The sequence below is a fragment of the Chionomys nivalis genome, chromosome 1 (genome assembly GCF_950005125.1).
Source record: "Chionomys nivalis chromosome 1, mChiNiv1.1, whole genome shotgun sequence".
Classification (NCBI taxonomy): domain Eukaryota; kingdom Metazoa; phylum Chordata; class Mammalia; order Rodentia; family Cricetidae; genus Chionomys; species Chionomys nivalis.
The window spans coordinates 30448887-30472423 of record NC_080086.1 but is presented as its reverse complement, the minus strand read 5'-3'; the positions used below and the strand labels follow the sequence as shown (position 1 = coordinate 30472423).

Sequence of the window (23537 nt, the reverse complement as noted above, 5' to 3'; positions counted from 1 at the left end):
TGTTCCTTCTCCTTAGGTTTGCTTAACCAGCTCAAATGTTCCTAATGAAGAACTGGCAGGCCACCAACTGCACAATTTTACATCTCCCTGAACTCATGGCTGCCACTTATCTGTAACAGATGCTCCAAAGTTATAATCATAAATGCTAGAGATGGAAAAGAACTATTAGGTCATTTTTCTTGGTTTAATGATGCCAGGATTGTTCCATAAAACTGGACAATTCCAGTGCTTTACCAAAAAATTTTATATAAATGGGTCATTGCTGTCTTGAAAAAGATGATTCTTCACTCTGGGTACAGAGCCACACAAAAGCATGGTTAGGCCCATTTCTTATGGCAATCTTCTATTTCTTTGACACTTTGAACTCTCTAGTTACACTGAGAAAGCTTTTTAGTTTCTCTAGTTATTAATAATTTAATAGGTTTAAAGGATTTTGTTTTTCTTATGAATTATCACCAGGAAAAATGAAAAAAGTTTATTATTAACAGTTTACTGTACAAGAAGCTATTCTCAATTCGATGTAAGCAATCCACTGATCTTTTATTATGAAAGATCATCATTCTAAACATGACAGTAGTTGATGCCTAAAGAGGCTAAATAACTTGCTGTAGTCACAGAATGAATGAGTGCTAGAGTGGAGCTAAGATTCAGGCTCTGTTACTGATGGAATATGCTCTTACTAGTCACTAAGTGTGAAGAAACACACATCATAAGTCTCACATAAATTAATAGCAACAAAGAACATTCTGTAAATTCTCAAAAACAAGATGCACCACAGCCAGGATGATTAGAATTGAGCCAACATATGGAGTAAAGGAATCTGGACAGAATAGAGGAAAGGTCCTGACTTTGTGTGTTGGCTAACCTTGGCTGTCAACTTGAGTACACGTGGAATCAACAAAAATCCAAGCAGCTGGGCACACCTGTGAAGTTTCTTGATTGGATCATTTCAGGTGGGAAGAGCAGTCTTAAGTCTAGATCTTCTGAGGTCGGAAGACTGCCACTCCCCTACCCTGCCCTCAATCTGAACCATTTGAGCGAGGACGGACCCACCTTAACCTGTGCCACACCTTAGTGGCAGCCTATGTAAAAGGACATTGAAAAAGAACATTTTTGCTTTTTGGCTGCTTGGCCTCTCTCCCCTCTCACTGGCTTACCTATCCTGCTGCAGAGGTATTCCTTAGCTGACATTAGAATCAAATTCTTTGGTGTTCCAGTGTATACTGAAGTCAGCTGATATGTACAGCCTCATGAACTGAACAACTATTGCATGTTTTTGGACTTTCTGTTGGGAAATAGCCACTGTTGTGACTAGTCGGACCACAGCATGAAAGTCGCTCTAATAAACACCCCATAAAAGGAACTGAAAGTTTACTGCAATCAGAACCCTTAGCATGTCATTTATACTGTTTTGTGTATAATTCAACCTGGGTTAAGTGCACAGTTTTTAATAGAAGATTTCTAAATCATTGTATTTCTGTGCTACATATTAGAAACCTTTTTTTTTTTTTATTCTTTCTGCTTGTTTTGTTTTTTTTGAGACAAGGTTTCTTTGTGTACCCCTGGCTGTTCTGGAACTTGATTTGTAGACCAGGCTGCTCTCAAACTCAGAACTCAGAGATCCGTCTAGGATCCGAGTGCTAGGATTAAAGGCATGTACCAAACAACACCTCCTGGCTAGAAATTCACATTTCAAAAAAATGCTTAAGTGTTTTACATTATGCTGCAGGTGAAAAGAATACTAACAACTTGTATTTTGTGTACTGGGAGAACCATACGGGCTGATCAACAGGCCCCTGGAGAGAAACCTGTTGAGAACCACCATTTTCTCTACGCACACACTGGATGGAAGTTAGGCATATCACAACCAGATGTTTATTAGGAGAGCACTGGATAAGCTCAGTATTGCAGTATGGAAACAGAAGATTGTTGCAGGAGAATTATTTGCACTTCCATCCCACTGCTGTGGCAATAAGTCCTCTGTGAATCACGCATGGAATCAGTGATTGGATGACCAGGATCAGCCATCGAGTTGTTAGAAAACTGAGGAAGTCAAATAGAGAGAGAGACAAGAAGAGAGGAGGGGCTGGGTGTAGTTTTCTGGGGCTTTGGGATGGGAAAAATGTAGAGAATAAGGTCAGTTGATTGATCCTCCACTGTTCCTTGGATTTATAAGATTTTTATCTCAATTGCTAATTCCCAACTTTTATTAACACTAGAACGATTTAGGTAAACACTGCATCTGGTATCCAACACATTGCCTTAGATCACACCTAGGCAGTTAAGCAGTCATAACAGCACCAGTCCAAAGCACCCCATTGCCCACTAGCTCTGTCCTTTAGGCTGTGCCATGCACTAGCACACAGTGCCCCCATCCACACTGCCCATGAGCAGGTATCCTCAGATCACCTGTGCCCCACCAGTAAAAGGCAGTTTGGTCCTCTCCAAAGCTGTGTCCCAGGCAAGAGGGTATCTCCTAGGGCTCACCCCCTCTCCCCATACTGCACCTGAGCAGCCACAAGGCCTACATGTGCAATTAGCATGGCTCAGGGCTCCCTGCTGTCCCAACTCTCCCTACAGGCACAATCAAACACACCAACACTGAAGCTTATTCCACCCACCATGCATAGCTCTGTTGGTGCTGTTATGGTGAGACAGCTGGGAATTCCTAAAGGGGAAATTAGGGTTTGTGGTTTTTTTTTTTTAAAAACAAAAAAAAAGGGGAGTTATCTTTCTCATGTTAAAAATCAGAAATACCACAATGCAAAGAGTTAAGACTATGTTTTGTGCTACTATGGATGGCTTATAAATGCAAAATAAATAAATAAATAAAGGGATAAATCACTCAGCTGGGATTGACAAAATACCAATTTAATTTATTATTAGTTTGGTGATTTATATTTTATCCCTAAAAATGGTTTGATAAGTATGACAAATTTGAAAAATTGACTGATAAGATACAAACAGACATAGAAATTTAGAGCAGAACTTACCATACCATTGCATTATGAAATTGAAGAAGAATGGCTAAGGATATTAGAAAACCAACTTTAGTTTATCCAGTTACTCTAAAAGAATGATCAGCAGATGACAGGCATCCCCAAGGCTATGTAGAAGGTAACTGGAATCCTGTAGAAGTTTTAGATTGGAGAGATTTAAAGAAGCAGTCCTGTCATATAGTATGCATTCACCCTAAGTGAAGCAGATGTTAAATTTATGGGTACCTTGAAACAGAACCGTCCCAAAAGACTGGGAAGATTTAACTACAGTAATATTGGAAGCTGGCCCTCAGTTACAATGGAAATAGAACCAAACCATAGGGCTAGAGGTACAGAAATTTCCCAAATCAGCTCATCAGAGAAGGCCATTGTGCTGATTTGCAGACAGTCTAGATTTGATGATCACCCCTTGGTGCTCTGTCATACAGGAACTTTAATACTTGGGACAGGGTTGAAGAATTAGAAAAGAGAATTGAGTCATTTACTAAAGGTATACAAGGCCCAAAAGAATCCTTCACTGTTTTTACTTTTTTTTTTTTTTTTTAACAAAGATTGACTTGAGCTGTAAATAGAATGATATCAGATCCAGAAGTTAGAGAAAAATCAACGGAATCTTTGGCTTTTGGAAATGCTAATTCAGAATGCAAAAAGAGTGATTAGACCTTTAGAAGCAAGATTACCACCCAGAGATTAATGGATTAGAAATTCAGCTGGTACTGGATCTCAGGCTTATGATGGTGCCTTAATAGGAGAAGTAATGTTTGGAAATTCTAAGAAAAATCAAAATGTTGGCTGTTTTAATTGTGGTAAACAGGGTCATTTGAAAAGGAATTATATGCAAGATCTTCCTAGAAACAATATTTTTTTCTAGAGATAATCCAAATAAAAGGCCCCAGCCTACTGGAGTATGCAAAAAGTTTGGCAAAGGCCAGAATTGGATTAATGAATACAGCTCAAGGGACAGGCAAGGTAACCCTTTGCCATTGGCAAACACCCTGAGGGGTCTCCTATAGGCTTGAATATCAAATTTGACTCACTCATTCCCTATGAGCATCAGAGAAACTCATCCACAGAGCAATTAAAAGAATTAATACCTATTGCTAAAAGTCACACTGCTTTGGATGTAATCAAAGACAGAATAGCTTCAGGTGATAAAACAAAAAGGTTAAGAGAAACCAGAAAGCAAGTATTTTGGCAAACTGCTAAAAAGGATCAGAGATCAAAGCTATAAATACATATAAAAAACATTAAAATTAAAGGGTCAATAGATAACAGGTACAAATGTAACAATAATTTCACCAAAATCTTGGCATCCAGATTGGCCTCTTCAGGATGTAAAAGTTCAGCTTCTTGGAATTGGAACTTTATCTCAGGGTCAGGTGTATAGGCCAGAAGTAAAATTAGAACCATATGTAGCTAACAATAAATTTATGGGGACATGATTTGTTGTAGCAATGGAAAGCACAGATTAGCATTCCTCCAACCTCAGGAATAAACTATAAACAAAGAATGCTTCTGAGAGAAATATCAAAAGGTATTGTCAAGAACAGTCACATACCTTTTCAGGTTATACATAAACAGGGCACAACAGCTGGTGGTCTTTCAAAAGTACTAACAGATCTACCTTTAAAATGGTTAACTGATAAAATGTGTATGGATAGGACAATGACCTTTGAAATCAGAAAAATTATAGGCACTAGAACAGCTGGTGCAGGAGCAGCTAAATGCTCAATATATTGAAGAATCAATCAATCCTTGGAATTCACCTATATTTTTCATTAAAAAGAAATCTGGAAAATGGAGAACATTAACAGATTTAAAAGTCATAAATGAGGTGAGTCAGTGGGCTCTTTATAGCCTGGAAGTCTTTTGACTTCAATTATACTAATTGACTTTTTTTTTAATATTTATTTATTTATTATGTATACAGTATTCTTCCTGCAGGCCTCATTCCAGATGGTTGTGAGCCACCATGTGGTTGCTGGGAATCGAACTCAGGATCTTTGGAAGAGCAGGCAATGCTCTTAACCACTGAGCCATCTCTCCAGCCCCACTAATTGACTTTTAAAAATTACTTTTTTACTATACCTTTACAAGAACAGAATAATAATTCTCAACCTGGTAAAAAGTATCAGTGAAAAATTCTTCCACAAATGATATTAAATGGCCCCACTTTACACCAATATTTTGTACAACAGCCATTGGAATTTATTTGGAAACAGTTTCCTGAATATATAATTTACCATTATATAGATGACATCTTATTAGCTGATTCAGACTTCGATTTCTTAGAAAAAATGGTTAATGAGGTAAAGAAAATTTTGGGATCCTATTCTCTTTGGATGTATACCTTGCTCAACCTAAATGGAGGACCTTGGACTTTCCACAGGGCAGAGTGCCTTGCCCTCACTTAGGATTGGAGGGGGTGGGGTAGGAGGGTATGTAGAGGGAGTGGGGAGGAGTGGGTATTTGGGTTGGTATTTTTTAAAGTAATAAAATAAAATTAAAAAAGAATGTTCCTTTTTTTTTAATAGCACAGAGAAAAAAATTAAGGAACTATGCAGAAAAGGTTTCTGAATTGATTCTAAAAGGAAAGTTAAGACTTCATCAATTAATAGGAATAGACCCAGCAGAAATTGTGGTACTTTTTACTAATGTTGAAACTGTCTCATTATATGCAGAAAATGAAAATTGGCAAAGAGCTTGCAGTAATTTTCTTTTGGGAGAAATTAGCAACAAATATCCCCAAAGCAAGAGACTTCAGTTTAAAAAGAGAACGAATTAAACTCTTCTTCACATTGTACAGGAAACACCAATTTCTGGAGCCCCTACATTCTATATGGATGCAAATAAAGCAGGAAAAATAATTAAAGTGTCTCAAAGCCCTTATGATTCAGTAAAAAAAAAAAAGTATTCATGGTGTATTATAAGGTTTTCCAGAACTTCTTTTTTTTTTATTTCTTTATAAATAATACCATTTAAAATTTCCACTCCCTCCCCTCCTCCCATTTCCCTCCTGCTCCCCGATTCACTCCCCCCCTCCAGTCCTAAGACAGGGCAGAGTAACCTCCCCTGTGGGAAGTCCAAGGCCCTCCCCTCTCCATCCACGCTTAGGAAGGTATGCATTCAAGTAGACTAGGATCCCAAACAGCCAGTACATGCAGTAGAGACAAATTCCAGTGCCATTACCATTGGTCCCTCAGTCTGCCCCAATTGTCAGCCACATTCAGAGGTTGCAGTTTGATCACATGCTCATTCAGTCCCCGTCCAGCTGGCTTTGGTGAGCTCCCATTAGATCAGGCACGCTGTTTCAGTGGGTGGACCAACCCTTCACTGTCCTGACTTCCTTGCTCATATTCTCCCTCCTTCTGCACCTCAACTGGACCTTGGGACCTCAGTCCAGTGCTCTGATGTGGGTCTCTATCTCCATCTCTCTCCAAACAAAGGTTCTATGGTGATATGCAAGATATTCATTGGTGTGGCTATGGGAGAAGGCCAGTTCAGGCACCCTTTCTTCTTCTGCCCACAGACCTAGCTAGGAAAAATCCCCTTGGATACTTGGGAACCCATCTAGAGCCAAGCCTCTTGCCACCCCTAAAATGGTTCCCTTAATTAAGATATCTTCTTCTCTGTTCCTATATCCGTCCTTCCTCTCTCTCAACCATCCCACTCCCCCAAGCTCTCCCTGACACTCCACTTCTCCCTTCTCTCTCCCTGTCTCCCCTTCCCCCCTCCCACTTCCACCCCGATGTGCCCAACTTTTGCCAGATGATCTTGTCTACTTCCAATGTCCAGGAGGATCTGTACATGTTTTTCTTTGGGTTAACCTTATTACTTAGCTTTTCTATGATCTTGAACTATAGGCTCAGTGTCCTTTGTTTATGGCTAGAATCCACTAACGAGTGAGTACATAGCTCATTCGTATTTTTGGCTCTTGGTTATCTCACTCAGGATAGTGCTTTTCTCTGTTCAGTTCAGTACCCCAGAACTTCTTAAAAACAGTTACTGAATATCAATATGAGGAAAGATTTGCTTTTGCATATTGAAAGCACTGGACTTATTTCAGATGATTCAGAATTAACTTTGCTATTTATTCAATTACAAGAAATAATCAGGAATAGAAATAATCCCTTATATATCACACATATCAGATCCCATACAGGAACCAGGCCCTCTAACACAAGGTAATGATGAAATTGATCAGCTATTGCTAGGAAATGTCCTAGACGCCTCAGAATTTTATAAGAAATACCATATTAATAATAGCAAAGGTTTGAAGGAAGGTTTTCCTATTACTTGGCAACAAGGCAAGTAAATTATAAGAAAATGTCATACTTGTTCTTTATATAAACAGATTCCACTACCAGAAGGAAGTAAGCCAAAGGGTACTCAAAGAAATTAAATGTGGCAGATGGTTATGTTTTGATGTGGGATTCCCCTCTGTATACTGCAAATAACACTGGTTAATAAAGAAGCTGTTTTGGGCCTGTGATAGGGTAGAGCAGAACTAGGTGAGAAAAACTAAACTGAATGCTGGGAGAAAGGAGGCAAAGTCAAGGAGAAGCCATGGAGCTGCCGCAGGAGACAGACATGCAGGGACATTGCTGGTAGACCACGAGTCTCGTGGAAAAATATAAATTGGAAATGGGTTAAATTAAGACGTAAAAGCTAGCCAATAAAAAATTAGAGCTAACAGACCAAGCAGTGATTTAATTAATACAGTTTCTGTATGGTTATTTCGGGAGTCTGGGTAGCCAGGAAACGACCAAGCGGCCTCCTATTACAATGTTTCATTTTGCAGAGTTTGGAAAAGTAAAGTATGTGCCCCATACCATAAATACTTATTCAGGATTTCAATGGGAAACTGCTTTGAGTTCTGAAAAGACTGATTCTGTAATCGCGCATTTATTAGAAGTTATGACCATCATGGGGATATCTGCACAAATTAAGACTGACAGTGCTCCAAAGTGTCTTTAATAAAATGAAATAGCTTTTGAATATTACAATAGAAAGCATATTACAAATATACCACACAGTCCTACATGACAAGCAGTTATACAAAGATCTAACTGCACTTCAAAAGATATGCTTAATAAATATGAGGGGTAATAAAGGTCGCCTAATATAAATTGCACAAATTCTTTATTAATGCTAAAATTTTTAGTACTAATGAAGAAAGACCGACAACTGGGGAGAGACATTAGATAATGGAAAGAACTGCTAAACTAAATTAGTCTATTTCAAAGATGTGTTGACCTCAGAATGGAAACCAGGATATATGTTACATTGGGGAAGATGTATTACTTTTGTTTGTACAGGAGAGGAAAAGATATGAATATCATGAAAACTGGTAAACATTAGATCTGAATAGAAGAGACATTTTGATTAGAAAAGGCCATAGGTAATTAATCACATAGTCATTCCATCTAAATTAACTTAATTAAAATTGAGAGGTGTTTTTATTTGATCAGTTTCCAAAAAAATGAAATTCCCCAAAGCCTGGGTTGGGGCAAGGTTTCGTTTTTGTCTTTCCAGTAGAATAAAAGCATCCAACTAAAGAATCTGAGGACCACTAGAACAATAAGACATCAGAAGTAAAAATCATCCACAGAAAATGTCCCAAGAAAAATAGTAAATTGGTTTAATGGTACAACACATATCCAACAGGAAAATGTTTCAAAAATCTTTCCAAATGTTTGTTTCTACTGTTCTCAACAGACATATAAGGCAAATAGTCTTTTGCAGTCTCAACTCAATTAAAATTTAAAGTTGGCTTTGGAACACACACACACACTTCTGTTGTGATATAAATGGTCATATAGAGCACTAACTAATTCTGGAAAGAGGCTTCATCTAGCTTCCTATATATGATTTCCGGCTTGAGTATGAAGCAGATAATTAGGAGTTAAATTTGTGTATTTTGGGTGTACTTAACAGACTGTTATCCTTTAACATCTCTGAGACTTGCTACATAAGACATTTAAAAAGTTTAAGTTTTCTGCAGTGAGCTGTGACCATTCCTAACAGCAAAAAATTGAAATCTCCAGAAGAATGAATGATGGAGCCCCATGATGATTCCACCTGGATGTGATAATGTCACTAAGCTGACAAACTCCACCCAAAGATCAGCTTTGGACTATAAACTGCTCAGAACAGTTTGAAGGCAGCTAGCTAAGATCATCTAGCATCACAGACTACTCCAGTCAGAACTTCAGATAAGCCTTGCACTTTTCCTATCACACTGGACAACAGCTAGCTCTCCCAGGACTTTATCTTTACCTCAATTTTTTTCAGCGTCCCCTAAAGATGCCATCACCTCCAGAGAAGAAAGTAAATTTAAGAACATAATGTTCACATTTCCAAGAAGTGGGGTGGGTGGTTTTTGTTTGTTCGATGAATGTTTGTTATCATTTAGGGGGATTGGTTACAAGTTGCTATTGATCACAGTCAAGGAGGAAACTAAAAGGAAATTGGATTCCGGGATTTCATTCTAAAAAGAAAAAGGGTGAGGATACAGAAATGATAGGATAAAAGGGTAGATATTGAATCTACTTTCAAACTAAAAAAGCAACTACTAGTCACAAATATTTCACATTGGTATGTATTTTTGCATATTGATACAAGTTTAAGGTTATTTTGTTATATTGTATAAATGTTTCTACTCTAAGGTATTTCTGTATATTTATTTTATATTTATTTTTGTTATACTATATGCTCTCTATTTTTTTGTTTAAGGTATTGTAACTGTGCAGCTCATTTAAAAATATAGTATAAAGTAAGTCCTTGAAAGCTATTTAGGAAAATAAAAAAATACAAGTTAGTAGTTTAGTCATTATAATAACCATACTTATAGTCATGTTGGGTATGTTTCCAAAGCCAAGCATAGACATATTTAAAATAGACAGATGGTCTTCAAAAACTTCAGAGGCCTACGAAATATGGAATTTAAAATATTTTAATAACATATGGCTTTGGGGCTGGGAGATGGCTCAGAGGTTAGGAACATTGCCTGCTCTTCCGAAGGTCCTGAATTCAATTCCCAGCAACCACATGGTGGCTCACAGCCATCTGTAATGGGGTCTGGTGCCCTCTTCTGGCCTGCAGGCATACACACAGACAGAATATTGTATACATAATAAATAAATATTAAAAAAATATGGCTTTTCATGACAGTGAGATATCTGCTCCTGACAGCACCAATTTACTTCAAAAGAGAATGATGGGCATCAAAGGATTTCCATATGGAATTTGCTTTCATTTGTGGCAAAGTTAGTTACTGGGCAAAGGAACTGTCCTTGCCTCAACTACTGACAGTTTGCTATCCAAAACGGACAAACAGGATGCAAAAGAAAGCAACTGCCAAATGTTGCCAAGACAAAGTAGGACAGTCCTTCAAAATTCCTGCTTCATAGAAAAGTCTGTCAAATATTCTAGTTCTGTAGGCCAAAGATGGATGCACCAAGGTTGCACAGCAAACTTGGGATGATTGTCCAGGCACTCAGAAGTCTCTATTGTTTCTTAGTTTTGGAAGTTGCTTCCTCTGTACTTCCTGTTTAATCAGATAATTCTATATTGTTCTTGGGTCTCTGATGGAACTGAAAGCTAGATAGTTACAGTTTTCCATAGTTTTAATAGAAAGTAAATAAAGTACAAAACTCTGAACTCACCAAAATAGGACAGATAATGGAGTATTTGAATTTGAAAATACTAATGGACTGGACATTGTGAATGTATTTCCTACTTAATAATTGTTGCTGCTGTATAGTTTTACGATGTTAGAGTTAAAACTCTTCTGTTTTTAGACAAAAAAGGAAATGTTTCATAAGAATTGTTTGCACTGCAACCTAGCTGTGACAATAAAACCACCATGAATCAAGGACAGCGTCAGCAATGGCTGACCAGGATTATCCATAGAGTTGTTGGAGACTGTGGATGTTGAACAGAAAGGAAAAGGAAGACAGAAAGAGGGGCTGAGGAGAAGATTTCCATGGTTTTGTGAAGAGAAAAATGTAGAGAGTAGGGTCAGCTGATCACCCCTCCACTGTTCCTTAGATTTATTAGTTTTTTAGTTCATTTTCTAACTCTGAGTTTTTATTAACACTAGAACAATTTAGGTGAAGACCATAGAAGATAGCAGGGAATTTATGTGTAACAGAAAGCCTGAACCACTGTTAAAGCTTTTCAGAAGGTAGTGTCCATGACATAAAGTTTGTAAAATATCTAAGTCAAAACATCATGATGAGAGCTACAGAAAGGTCAGCAGTTAAGATCACTAGATTCTCCTTGAGGGTACCCAGGTTTGATTCTCAGCACACACATTATGGTAGCTCAAAACCATTTGTAACCCTAGTTACAAAATACCCTCTTCTGGCCTTCACACCAGATACACATGTAGGCCAATACTCATAAAATAAAAATATAAATAAATCTTTTTAAAAATATCACTATGTCACTGTAATATAACATGGGAACTAAGAAAGTGATTTAAGAAATGGGTCATCCCTAAAAAGCAAAGGTTTAGTGTTTTATTTCAAGTATTTAAATTTCTATACTGTTGACACATACCTCTATATTCTTTACTTTATTATGTGAGACTTAAGATCTTATTGATGGCCGGGCAGTGGTGGCGCACGCCTTTAATCCCAGCACTCGGGAGGCAGAGGCAGGCGGATCTCTGTGAGTTCGAGACCAGCCTGGTCTACAAGAGCTAGTTCCAGGACAGGCTCCAAAACCACAGAGAAACCCTGTCTCGAAAGAAAAAAAAAAAGATCTTATTGATAAGTTTTGTAAATCATGGTATTTATTTTCCTAGGTGAGGAAAGTTTATAATGAATTTTGGTACCGTGTTACTATAAAACAAACCCCTCACAATTGCCTTTCATTCAAGCATAAAAAAAAATCCACACACATTGTTCAGTCTCAAAGTTTTAATAATAAAAGGAAATTCTAGCAGCAAACAAACTTCTGTTTTTCTGGAAGTTGCCATCTGAGCTGAGTGGAAAGGTTCTGATAAGAAAATGGATCAACTGATGCTTAAGAGGTACAAAACAAAACTCATAGTGTTGCTTTCTCAAGGCCTGTCTGTTTCTACAGGGATCCTGGCAAGATCTTCAGCTACTGCATTTATCCAGGTATTTGCAATGTATCACAGTTCAAAGCAACAGAAAGGAGACATTAACATCTTAAACTACTAGTTTTTGAGGGAAAAAATTATTTTAGCTAAGAGAGACTGTGTAATGAAGTAGAGAAGACGATCATGGGATGATCAAGAAAGAGAAAATAAGAGTAATATCAGATGACAGATATTACTATAAGTAAGATGATAGAGGTTAAGAAGCCCAGACAAATACAGATTGCTTGGTGTGACATCTTGTGCAGTGTGCAAACAGCACCAGAAACTTGGGTTTGACAGGACGGCAGAGGCTGTGTGTGTGGGTGATAACTGCTAATTGTAATTAAAAGAGTGCCACTACTGTGATCAAGAGACATAAGAGACATATTTGTTTTTAACAAAAGTTCACAGAGTATAAAGAGAACAATCTAAATATATTAGCAGTTAGAGATTTCAATCTCAAGAACCTACATGATGTGAGGTAAGAAGGAAAATGGCATAAATTATAGTTAGTGCTTTGATGAAATTGACAATTTTATAGAAACTGGTGTCTGATGTGACAAAATGTGAATTATCAAAACTCAATGGCAAATCTATGGAAATTCATTATACTATCCTACTTTTATATACATTTGAAAATGCTTAGAACAAGTGTTTTCCTTAATAAAAAAAATTACATTGTGTGTGTATGTGTGAGAGCCAAAGCATATGCATGAAAAATAGGGAGACAACTTTATGAAATTGGTTCTCCCTCCACATTTACATGGGCCTAAGGAATGAACTCAGGTCATTAGGTTTCACAAAGTACCTTATAGGAGAGGCTACTTTGCCCATCTAGAAGAAGAACTTTGTAACATTTCTAAGATATAGGGTGGTAATAAGATGCGAGAAGCAATGGCCTCTTCCCCAGCTGACCTGAGTTTTCCTTTGTGCCATGCTTGACAAAATTTGTTCTAGAAAGTAGGAGAAATCAGCTGGCAAGATAATTAGGCTCCCTGTAATAGGACAATGCACAAAGACACAGAAACAAATGAGCAGAAGCATTTCAACTGAGTGGAGCCCAAAGCACAAAGGTGCAGACTTACTTCATCTCCAGAACTTCCTCTAAGTGCTTCCTTCTCTCTGCCCGGAGATTGGTGAGGTGTGTCTCCTTCTCTGCTAGGGACTGTTGAGTGGAGGACAGTTTAGCTTTCATGGACTCCAGTTCCTGCTTCACCTTCTCCATGGCCATCAACAGTTCTTCCACCTATGACACGCACAAAAAAGGAAAAGTAAAACACTATTGTCAAATACAGAGAGTGTCGCTGGGCCACGGGCAACTCCTGGGCTGATAAAATGGAAGATACATGATCCTTTCGAAATTTCTAAACTCTTTCTGATCATGTATATATACATCAAGAATAAATGGGAACAGAGATTTATCTCTGAGGTAGGGAGTGTATCCAAAATTCTCAGTTTGTTTCCCAGCAAATCAGCAAACAACAACACATATCCACCCCACACGAGAGAGAGAGAGAGAGAGAGAGAGAGAGAGAGAGAGAGAGAGAGAGAGAGAGAGAGGATATGTAGTGAGAAATGGGCAGGGGTGGGGGGAAGGAGAGAAAATCGACCCAGCAAAGTGGTTCAGCTGGTAAAGTATTTATTGCACAACTCTCATGATGCCCAGACGACTTGAGTTCAATCCCTTGAATCCACGTAAAGGTGAAAGGAGAGAACTAACTCCACAAAGTTGTCTTATGACCTGCACAGATGCCCTGTGTGCACTCCCTCTATCACACATACACTACCCCCCCCACAAACACCAATGCACAAAATAACAATTACTTATAGAAGGATCTTATAAAATAAAGGCCAAACTTGAGTACTAGATGCAGCATACACAGAGAGTAGTTTTATACATCGGAATTAAGTTCTATTGTTAACAGCATTAAAGAGTTCCTTTTTTATATCCAAAAATATATGATCAGATAAAAGAGGCACAATGCTTTAAAAAGATCTGGGCAAAAAGAAGCCTTGATAGAAACAAATCTGAAACAAATAAAAACCATGTGCAAGTCCAACAAAAATACAGAATGCTAAAATACAGGAAAAAGAAACACAGAGAGGAAAGGTCTGTATCTCATAAGCTATATTCATTCATTCTGGTTATTCAAATTTAAATTACTTAAATAAAAACTATGCAGAGGGAAGCCTGTTATTAACAAACAGTGATCTCACAGGTAAGCACAGAGCACTGATCACAGAAGTTTATAATACTGTTTGTTCATCATGTTGATGACCTATCTGTTCAGAAGCAGAGGAAGGTAGATCGAGGAAGGGATTCTGTCATTCATTCACTCCTATACAAAATAATTTTTGTGCTAAAACTGAGAGCTGTTTAGAGAGACAGACCTATGGTAAGCATACTAGAGCTGTTTGTGGACTCCTTCAAGTGAGTGCCTGGTCCCTAACCACATCTGCTACTCAACAGCAAGAAAAGGACGTTTGCATGTGTGTACCTGCATTACATATATATATACACCCAAGGGCTCAAGTCGATCCTTGCTCTAATGAGAGGAACTCCCTGGGATATAGTCACATCTGCAAATGTCAGGTGAATATATGTAACCCTTAGCTCTCTGGGCACCACTGATAAGAGTTAATTCCATTCTATCCATTCAGTTAGTGTAAACCTTTCTAAAACTGAGTAAACGTGTTCTAACACAAGAAGAGCAAGGCGCATTTGTATCAGAATTTGTTGCCTTCCCTATACAGATCTCAAAAGTCTCCCAGGCATCTTGTATTGCACCATTCATAGCAAACAACCATATCAGTTTCTTACATACCCTAGAAAGAATCTACATACATATAAGCAAAAGTATATATTAACAGTCAAACCCTCCTCTCCCTACACAAAAGGAAACTATGTATTTCCCTTTACAGCTAAACAATTTTTGGTAAATCTTTTACAGAAATGCAAAATACACGAAGATATACAATAAACGTGGAACTTGAAAAATCTGCTTCAAGTCAATGCATCTTGTTAGCATGTCAATTAATAAACAGAACACTGTCAGCACCTCAAAACCTGCCTCTCTATCCCTTTGCAGATAAAAAGTATTGTTTTTCCAAACTTGATATTCTGCCTGTTAACTTTGCAAATAGAATCATAAAGCATATAATTATTTGGCATTTTCTAAGATTCATGCATGCTGATGTTATGATTATAGTGTTGTAATTTTCCTAACTGCATATTCTACTTTGTGAAAACACAAGGACATACATACTTTATGATGCTTTGATAGGGATTTCTAAATTGAGTGGATCTTAATAAGCACAATTTTCTTTGTTTTTGTTTACATGTGGTTTTTGAGAGAGGGTTTCTCTGTGTAGCCTTGGTTGTCCGGGAATTCACTCAAAAAAACCAGGCTGGCTTGAACTTGGGAGATCCACCTGCCTCTGTCTCCTGAGTGCTGGAATTAAAGGTGTATGCCACTACCAACCAACAATAAATGTGTTCTTATTTCTTACAAGTATGGAGTGTTTTGTGCCCTGTATAAGAGTCTGTCTACATCAAAGTCATATGATTATTCTATCTTTATAAACTCTTGATTATTTCACGTTTAGATTTATAAAACACATACACTGATTTCTGCATACACTATTAACTATATGAGCATGTGAATCTAATTTACTTAACAACATTAACAGCAGAAAAAAAATTAAGGTCATAGTTTAAATTTTAACAATTCCCATCTACTTTTAGAAAAGAAATTATGTAAAGATAATTACACAAAGTAGGAAATAATAATAGTCCTTCAGTGCACACAATTGTCTTCAAATGTCAGAAGTGAGAATTGTGAAATGTTTTGTTTACAGAAAGACTAGACCCTATGTGTATTTTCCAGAATAAATAGCAAAACAGACATCTATCTCTTACCCATGGTACTGCTTTTCATAGTTTCAGCTACCTGTAGTATGAAAACATCAAATGGAAAACCCAGAAATAAACAACTCATAACTTTTCTAAAGAGAGTGATACAATCTCACACCCCTTCCTCTCCACTGACTGTGAATTACTGTTTGTCTATTACTTGTGTCTGCTGTCTGCCTTCAGGTCATGCGGCGGCAGCCTCAGGGGTCAAGTGCACTGACTTGCTCTTAAAGTGCTTGTGCTCTAGTAATGTTTATTTTTACTTAATAATGGCTCTAAAGTACAAAGCGATGTTGACAAAAAAAAAAAAGATGTAAAGTGTTCCCTTTCAATGAGAAGTATAGTAAGAAATGTTGAGAAAGAGGCCGTATCTACATAACTTGTAATACAGTAGGCCATTCTAATGAGTTTATCATTGTTATTCTCTCGCTGTGCCTAATTCATAAATAAAACTTTACCATATGTATTCAGTATGGCTTGTAGTTCAGACATCCATTAAAGACAAGTGTGTAGGAGAAGACTATAATAGTTATCACTGAACAGCTTACATGTAGTCATTTCACTGTTCCCCTACCAAGTTCCTAAAATAGCAGCATTCTGAATTTGTTTTCTTTCTTTCATGCCTACTCCCTTTTTGAATTAGCCAAGGGGGCTGGAGATATGGCTCGGTGGTTAAGAGCACTGCTGCTCTTCCAGAGGTTCTGAGTTCAATTTCTAGCAACCACATGGTGGCTCACAGCCATCTGTAATGAGATCTGGTGCCCTCTTCTGGCATGCGGGTATACATGGAGGTAGAACGTCATATACATAATAAATAAATAAATAAATATTAAAAAAAAAGAATTAGCCAATAAGAAACTAGAGCTAATGGGGCAAGCAGTGTTTTAATGAATACAGTTTCTGCTGTGGTTATTTCTGGTGCACGCTAGCCGGGCGGCTGGAACAAACAAGGGACCCTCTCATTGCAACATACTCACTCATAGGTGGTTTTTAAACATAAGGCAAAGAAAATCGGCCTACAAAGCACAATCCCAGAGAACTTAGACAACAATGAGAACCCTAAGAGAGACTAACATAGATCTAATCTACATGGGAAGAAGAAAAAAACAAGATCTCCTGAGTAAATTGGGAGCATGGGGACCTTGGGGCAGAGTCATAGGCAGGAGGGGAGAGGCAGGGAGGGGAGTAGAGAAAATGTAGACCTCAATAAAAATCAATAAAAAAAGAAAAAAGAGAAAAATGTACAAATGATCTTTGGTGTTAAAAGCAAGGAAAATAAGGACTGCTGCAAATAACAGCTGACACCTAAAACCAAGAGAAGCTTAGGAGGGAACAGGAGAGGGATGGAGGAGACTCAATTACAGAGAAAAGAGAATTTAATTGGAAAACCAAACATGAAAGCTGAGACTCCACAAAACTGGACTTTATCTAAAGAATAAAAGGTTGGCTTAACAATAACTGTCAAACCATGTAATACGCCATGTTAATAGAACACAGGAAAAAATACATCATCACCTCAATAGATTTTTAAAAAGTATGAAAATTTCTAACAGTTTCAGGATAAAACAACTAAAAATCTAAGACTAGAACTTCTTCAATTACAAAGGCAAATGAAATATGATAAAAGACTGAATGTTTTCCCTCGAAGACTGGAATGCCTGCTTTCATCATTCTACTTGACACTGCAATAAAGATGACGGACAGAAACAGCAGGTTTGGAGGACAACCGTAGGAAGTCAGTTCTCTCCTTTCACCATGAGTCCTAAGGAGCAAACTCAGGTCTTCAGACTTGGAAGTAAGTGCCCTTCCCACCTGAGCATCTCCAGGACCCATGTACAATGCCTTAATATTAATCTGTGAGGATAAAGATTTTAGCTATTTAAGGACCACCTATGCAGTTTCTGTTTTAGAATTCTAAGCCTAATATATCTCTAACTGCTTGTTTTTGTTATTTTCTTAATTTCATAGAGTTACACACATACAAATCGCTTCCCTCAGTTTAGATCTTATCTGTTACTTTTGTCTTGGCATCTTTCGATAAAGTAAATGAACATAATTTATCAAGCATTTATCCTAAGATCTGTGACTGTAATCTTTCCTTGACACATGGTTGCATGATATTTCTTACTTGGCACCATTGGTAGATTGTGTGTTAGTGGTCCTGATATTATCTGGTCTCCTGTAGGTATGGTGTCAAATATACCCACACTCCTACCATGGCCTCATGGTATACAGAAGACCTTTTTTTTGGGGGGGGGGCTAAGCTATGCGAGTTGCCTTGAGCAATGAATTGTTAGCTGATGCAACACAGGCTGAGACTAATTCGGGCCCTGCCAAATGAACACTCTTCAATGTAACTGCTGATCTCAGTTATGTCCTCAAATGAGCCATGTTCCCATTAAGCTTTTTAAGACACCAATAAAAATCTCTGGACTTGCAAATTGTGGGAAAGTTTTAATTTTCTTTCTTTTTTTTTTTTTTTTTCCAGGTTTCCCTTCTCCTATTGAACATGTTTTGCCAAGTACCATTTTGCTTGGCATTGATCGTTTACACTAAATATTAAAATTACTGGCAAAGTCACTTATCATTTTAACTTAACTCTGCAGGACTAGTAGTTATGAAAGTGCAAGCATTCCCAATGCCATCCACTGGGTACCCTACTTTCCTTCCCAGCTCATAGAAATACTTCTGGACTTGTGGACTACTTTTTTTTAAAAAGCAGAGTTTGGTGCGGGAGAATTATCTGTATTCTGTCAATCATATTTTAAATAAATGCTGACTGGTCAGGCAGGAAATATAGGCGGGAAAACCAGACAGGAAGTAGAAATGATGTAATGAGAACAGGAGAATTCTGGGAAGGAAGAAGCTGACTCCTCCAACTCCTGTTCAGACCACTGAAGCAGCAGGATGTGATCTGCCCCACTGAAAAAAGGTAATGAGCCACATGGCTAACATAGATCAGAAAAATGGGTTAATCAAGATGTGAGAGTTAGCCAGTAAGAGGCTAGAGCTAATGGGCCAATCAGCTTATAATTTATGGAGACCTATGTGTGATTTTCTTTGGGGCTAAACAGTTGTGGGGTACCGGGCAGGACAAAAACAACAATAAGCAAGCAGGCCCCGCTTATGTTACAGAGTTAGAAGGTTTGTTGTCTATTTGTCCTTCCTCCTTGAGTTGCTTTGGATTCTTTCTTTATTATAGTCAAATTAAAGCCCCAAATCAAAGTCTGACAACTTACCAAGTACACCTCTGGATCCCCTGCCTATCTATACTCTTATACCTTCTCTTACTGACTCACAAAAATGTGTATTTAACTTACTCTCTTCAACTGTTTTTGTGGATGTTGTTTTCCTAGCATCTTGTCAATCATGTTGAATAACAAGTTCTACTTGAATTCAAAACTTTTACTTCTTGAGTTTCCTGTGTTAGTAAAATACAATTTTCTTAAATAATTCCTAATTTCTCACTGTTTCAGTGCTAGGTGTATTAGGTATTTCTGCCTCTGATCATACATATATCAAAGTGAGTCTAATTTTTTTCTTAGATTCATTTATTTAATATGTATGATTATTGTGTCTGCATGTCTGAATGTGTACCATGTGTATGCCTGGTGCCAAGAAGAGGTGAGAAATGGGCATTATAACCCATCTGAATTCGGAGTATGAATGGTTGTGAGGCACCTTCTGGGTGCGGATAACCAAACCTGAATCCTCTATAAAAGCAGCAGATGCTCTTAAATGCTGAGCCATCACTTCAGCACCTCCAAATAAATTGTAATAAATTTTTATACACAAAGCAAGAATAATATCCATAAACCAGGATTTCCAGCTAACCACCTGATTTTCTCTCTGGCTAGAGGTCAGAAAAACAATTTGAAAGTCAATTTAAATTATTCAGTTTTCTGTTTCCTTTCTGCAAATGAAAAGAGCATATTCAGCTAGCAAACCTGGCTCTCTAGAACCTATCACACAATGGCTGTTGGACAATACGAAGTCACTATTACTGAGAAACAAAAGGATGACAGCTGAGGAAAAGAGACAAATCTTATGCTAAATAATTAAGAAATTCGTGATCCTAGAGAAGCTAAATAAAAAGGTGAACCCAAAGAAAAACATATAGTTATCTTCCTGGATATTGGAAGGAGACAAGATTGCCAGGCAAAAATTGGAAACTTGGGGGTGGGGCTGGGGTGGGGGTAAGGGGATATGAGGAGAAAAAAGTGAGAAGGGGGGGATGGGGAGAGCTTGGGGGAATGGGACAGTTGGGATGGAGGAAGGGTGGATATGGGAGCAGGGAAGTATATATCTTAATTTAGGAAGCCATTTTAGGGTTGGCAAGAGACTTGACTCTGGAGGGGTTCCCAGGTGTCCTTGGAGATGTCCCCAGCTAGATCCTTGGGCAGCTGAGGAGAGGGAGCCTGAAATGGCCCTATCCTATAGCCATACAGATGAATATCTTGCATATCACCATAGACCCTTCATCTGGCGATGGATGAAGCTAGAGACAGAGACCCACATTGGAGCACTGGACTGAGCTCCCAAGGTCCAAATGAGGAGCAGAAGGAGGGAGAACATGAGCAAGGAAGTCAGGACCGCGAGGGGTGCGCCCACCCCCTGAGACTGTGGGGCTGATCTAATGGGAGCTCACCAAGGCCAGCTGGAAGGGGACTGATGGAGCATGTGATCAAACTGGACTCTTTGAAATGGCAGACAAGGAGGGCTGACTGAGAAGCCAAGGACAATGGCACTGGGTTTTGATCCTACTGCATGACTGGCTTTGTGGGAGCCTAATCTGTTTAGATGCTCATGTTCCTAGACCTGGATGGAGGGGGGAGGACCTTGGACTTCTCACAGGGCAGGGAACCCTGACTGCTCCTGGAGTGGGGGAGGGGGATGGGGAAGGGGGAGGGAAATGGGAGGAGGTAGAAATTTTTAATTAAAAATAAATAAATAGAGTTCGAGACCAGCCTGGGCTACAGAGCTAGTTCCAGGACAGGCTCCAAAGCCACAGAGAAACCCTGTCTCGAAAAACCAAATAAATGAATAAATAAATGGAAAAAATAATTAAGAAATTCTCTATGATTCTAAATGTGCTTCAGGTCACAGCACAATTTTTTAAAGGCAGAGCTAATACCTATACTCCTTAATGTATTCCACAATATAGAAACAGAAGAGTCATTGCCAAACTCCTTTTATGAAGCTACAGTTACCCTGATACCAAAACCACACAAAGACCCAACCAAGAAAGAGAATTACAGGCCTATATCACCCATGAACATCGACGCAAAAATTCTCAATAAAATACTGGCAAACCGAATCCAAGAACACATTAGAAAAATTATTCATTATGATCAAGTAGGCTTCATCCCAGAGATGCAGGGCTGGTTCAACATACGCAAATCTATCAATGTAATCCACCATATAAATAAACTGAAAGAAAAAAAACATATGATCATTTCATTAGATGCTGAAAAAGCATTTGACAAAATTCAACACCCCTTTATGATAAAAGTCTTGGAGAGATTGGGGATACAAGGGTCATTCCTAAATATAATAAAAGCTATTTACAGCAAGCCGACAGCTAACATTAAATTAAACGGAGAAAAACACAAAGCCATCCCACTAAAATCAGGAACACGACAAGGATGTCCAGTCGCTCCATACCTCTTCAATATATTGCTTGAAGTTCTAGCAATAGCAATAAGACAACATAAGGGGATCAAGGGGATTCGTATTGGAAAGGAAGAAGTTAAGCTTTCGTTATTTGCAGATGATATGATAGTATACATAAGTGACCCCAAAAACTCTACCAAAGAACTCCTACAGCTGATAAACAGCTTTGGTAATATGGCAGGATACAAGATCAACTCCAAAAAATTAGTTGCCTTGCTATACACTAAGGAAAAGGAAGCAGAGAGGGAAATCAGAGAAGCATCACCTTTCACGATAGCCACAAATAGCATAAAATATCTTGGGGTCTGACTCACCTCACTCAGGATAGTGTTTTCTATTTCCGTCCATTTGTATGGAAAATTCAGGAAGTCATTATTTTTTACTGCTGAGTAGTACTCTAATATGTATATATTCCATACTTTCTTCATCCATTCTTCCATTGAAGGGCATCTAGGTTGTTTCCAGGTTCTGGCTATTACAAACAATGCTGCTATGAACATAGTTGAGCATATACTTTTGTTGTATGATAGGGCATTTCTTGGGTATATTCCCAAGAGTGGTATTGTTGGGTCCAGGGGTAGGTTGATCCGGAATTTCCTGAGAAACTGCCATACTGTTTTCCAAAGTGGTTGCACAAGTTTGCATTCCCACCAGCAATGGATGAGTGTACCCTTTCTCCACAAAAAAACCCAAAAAGAGGAAAAGAGGATGTACTCACTCATATTTGGTTTCTAGCCATAAATAAAGGAAATTGAGCCTTTAATTCGTGATGCTAGAGAAGCTAAATAAGAAGGTGAACCCAAAGAAAAACATATAGGCATCCTCCTGAATATTAACCTTCATCAGGCGATGAAAGGAGACAGAGACAGAGACCCACACTGGAGCACCAGACTGAAATCTCAAGGTCCAAATCAGGAGCAGAAGGAGAGAGAGAGCACGAGTAAGGAACTCAGGACCGCGAGGGGTGCACCCACACATGGAGACAATGGGGATGTTCTATCGGGAACTCACCAAGGCCAGCTGGCCCGGGTCTGAAAAAGCATGGTACTTCACAGACTAACAGGACAATAGTATATTATCTGACTGTTCTGAAAGGCCTTGTTCCAAATCTTTCATATGTATTGTCTTATTAAAACTTCATAGTAATCTTATGAAGTATGTATTATTATTATCATTATTATGAATTCTATGAAAAAAAAGATTTAGAGGCTAAAGTTCTTTGCCACAGAAAGCAAAGTTGCTTCCTACCTTACTCCATCTTTCCCCCACTTAGCTTGTTCTACTAAAATTACATGGCACTCATGAGAAGCACTCTTCAACGGTCTTCTACAATATTACCTACTGATTTATTTGTGGACATGTGTCCATGCCCCAAAAGGCATCTTTTTTCTATTATTCTCCTGCCCACCAAATTATAACTTCTACCAAGTGCTAGATATAATGCTATACCTCAGAGACTATTTCTATACTGTGTGCTATAGTCATTAACTATAAAACTTAATTGTAAATGAATATTTCTGCAATAAAGCACAAGATGCCATGAGAATACGCAGCATGAGTTCCTGGTATTATCCCAAGTCCTAAATAAAAGTTTCTCCAGCACAGACCAGAAGAGGGGAATAAAACACTAGAGCTGCTCCCTGTGTACACACTCTGATGAAGTCAAATCATCAAAATATCAGAAGCTCCAGAACAAAGGAAATAAGGGTGCCAGTGTGACAAGAGAGGGAAGAAGAGACAAAGAAGGGCCTTGGCCTGTGTTTTCACCTTTATCTAAAATGTTAACAGGAGGGTAACAAAGGCATCTAATTAGAGGAATGAGGAATTTGAAATTTAATTA

At 38.2% G+C, this 23537-nt stretch overlaps 1 protein-coding gene across 9 annotated transcripts in view; it reads right to left on the bottom strand.

Annotated features, from left to right (window-relative positions):
- Erc1 (ELKS/RAB6-interacting/CAST family member 1) overlaps positions 1 to 23537 on the bottom strand; it is a 365559-nt gene that overhangs the window by 137875 nt on the left and 204147 nt on the right. For all 9 annotated transcript variants that reach the window (XM_057764045.1, XM_057764072.1, XM_057764063.1 and 6 more), the window contains one exon: positions 13197 to 13357. In XM_057764045.1, coding sequence (XP_057620028.1) covers positions 13197 to 13357 — 161 coding nt within the window. The remainder of the gene's footprint in view (positions 1 to 13196; positions 13358 to 23537) is intronic.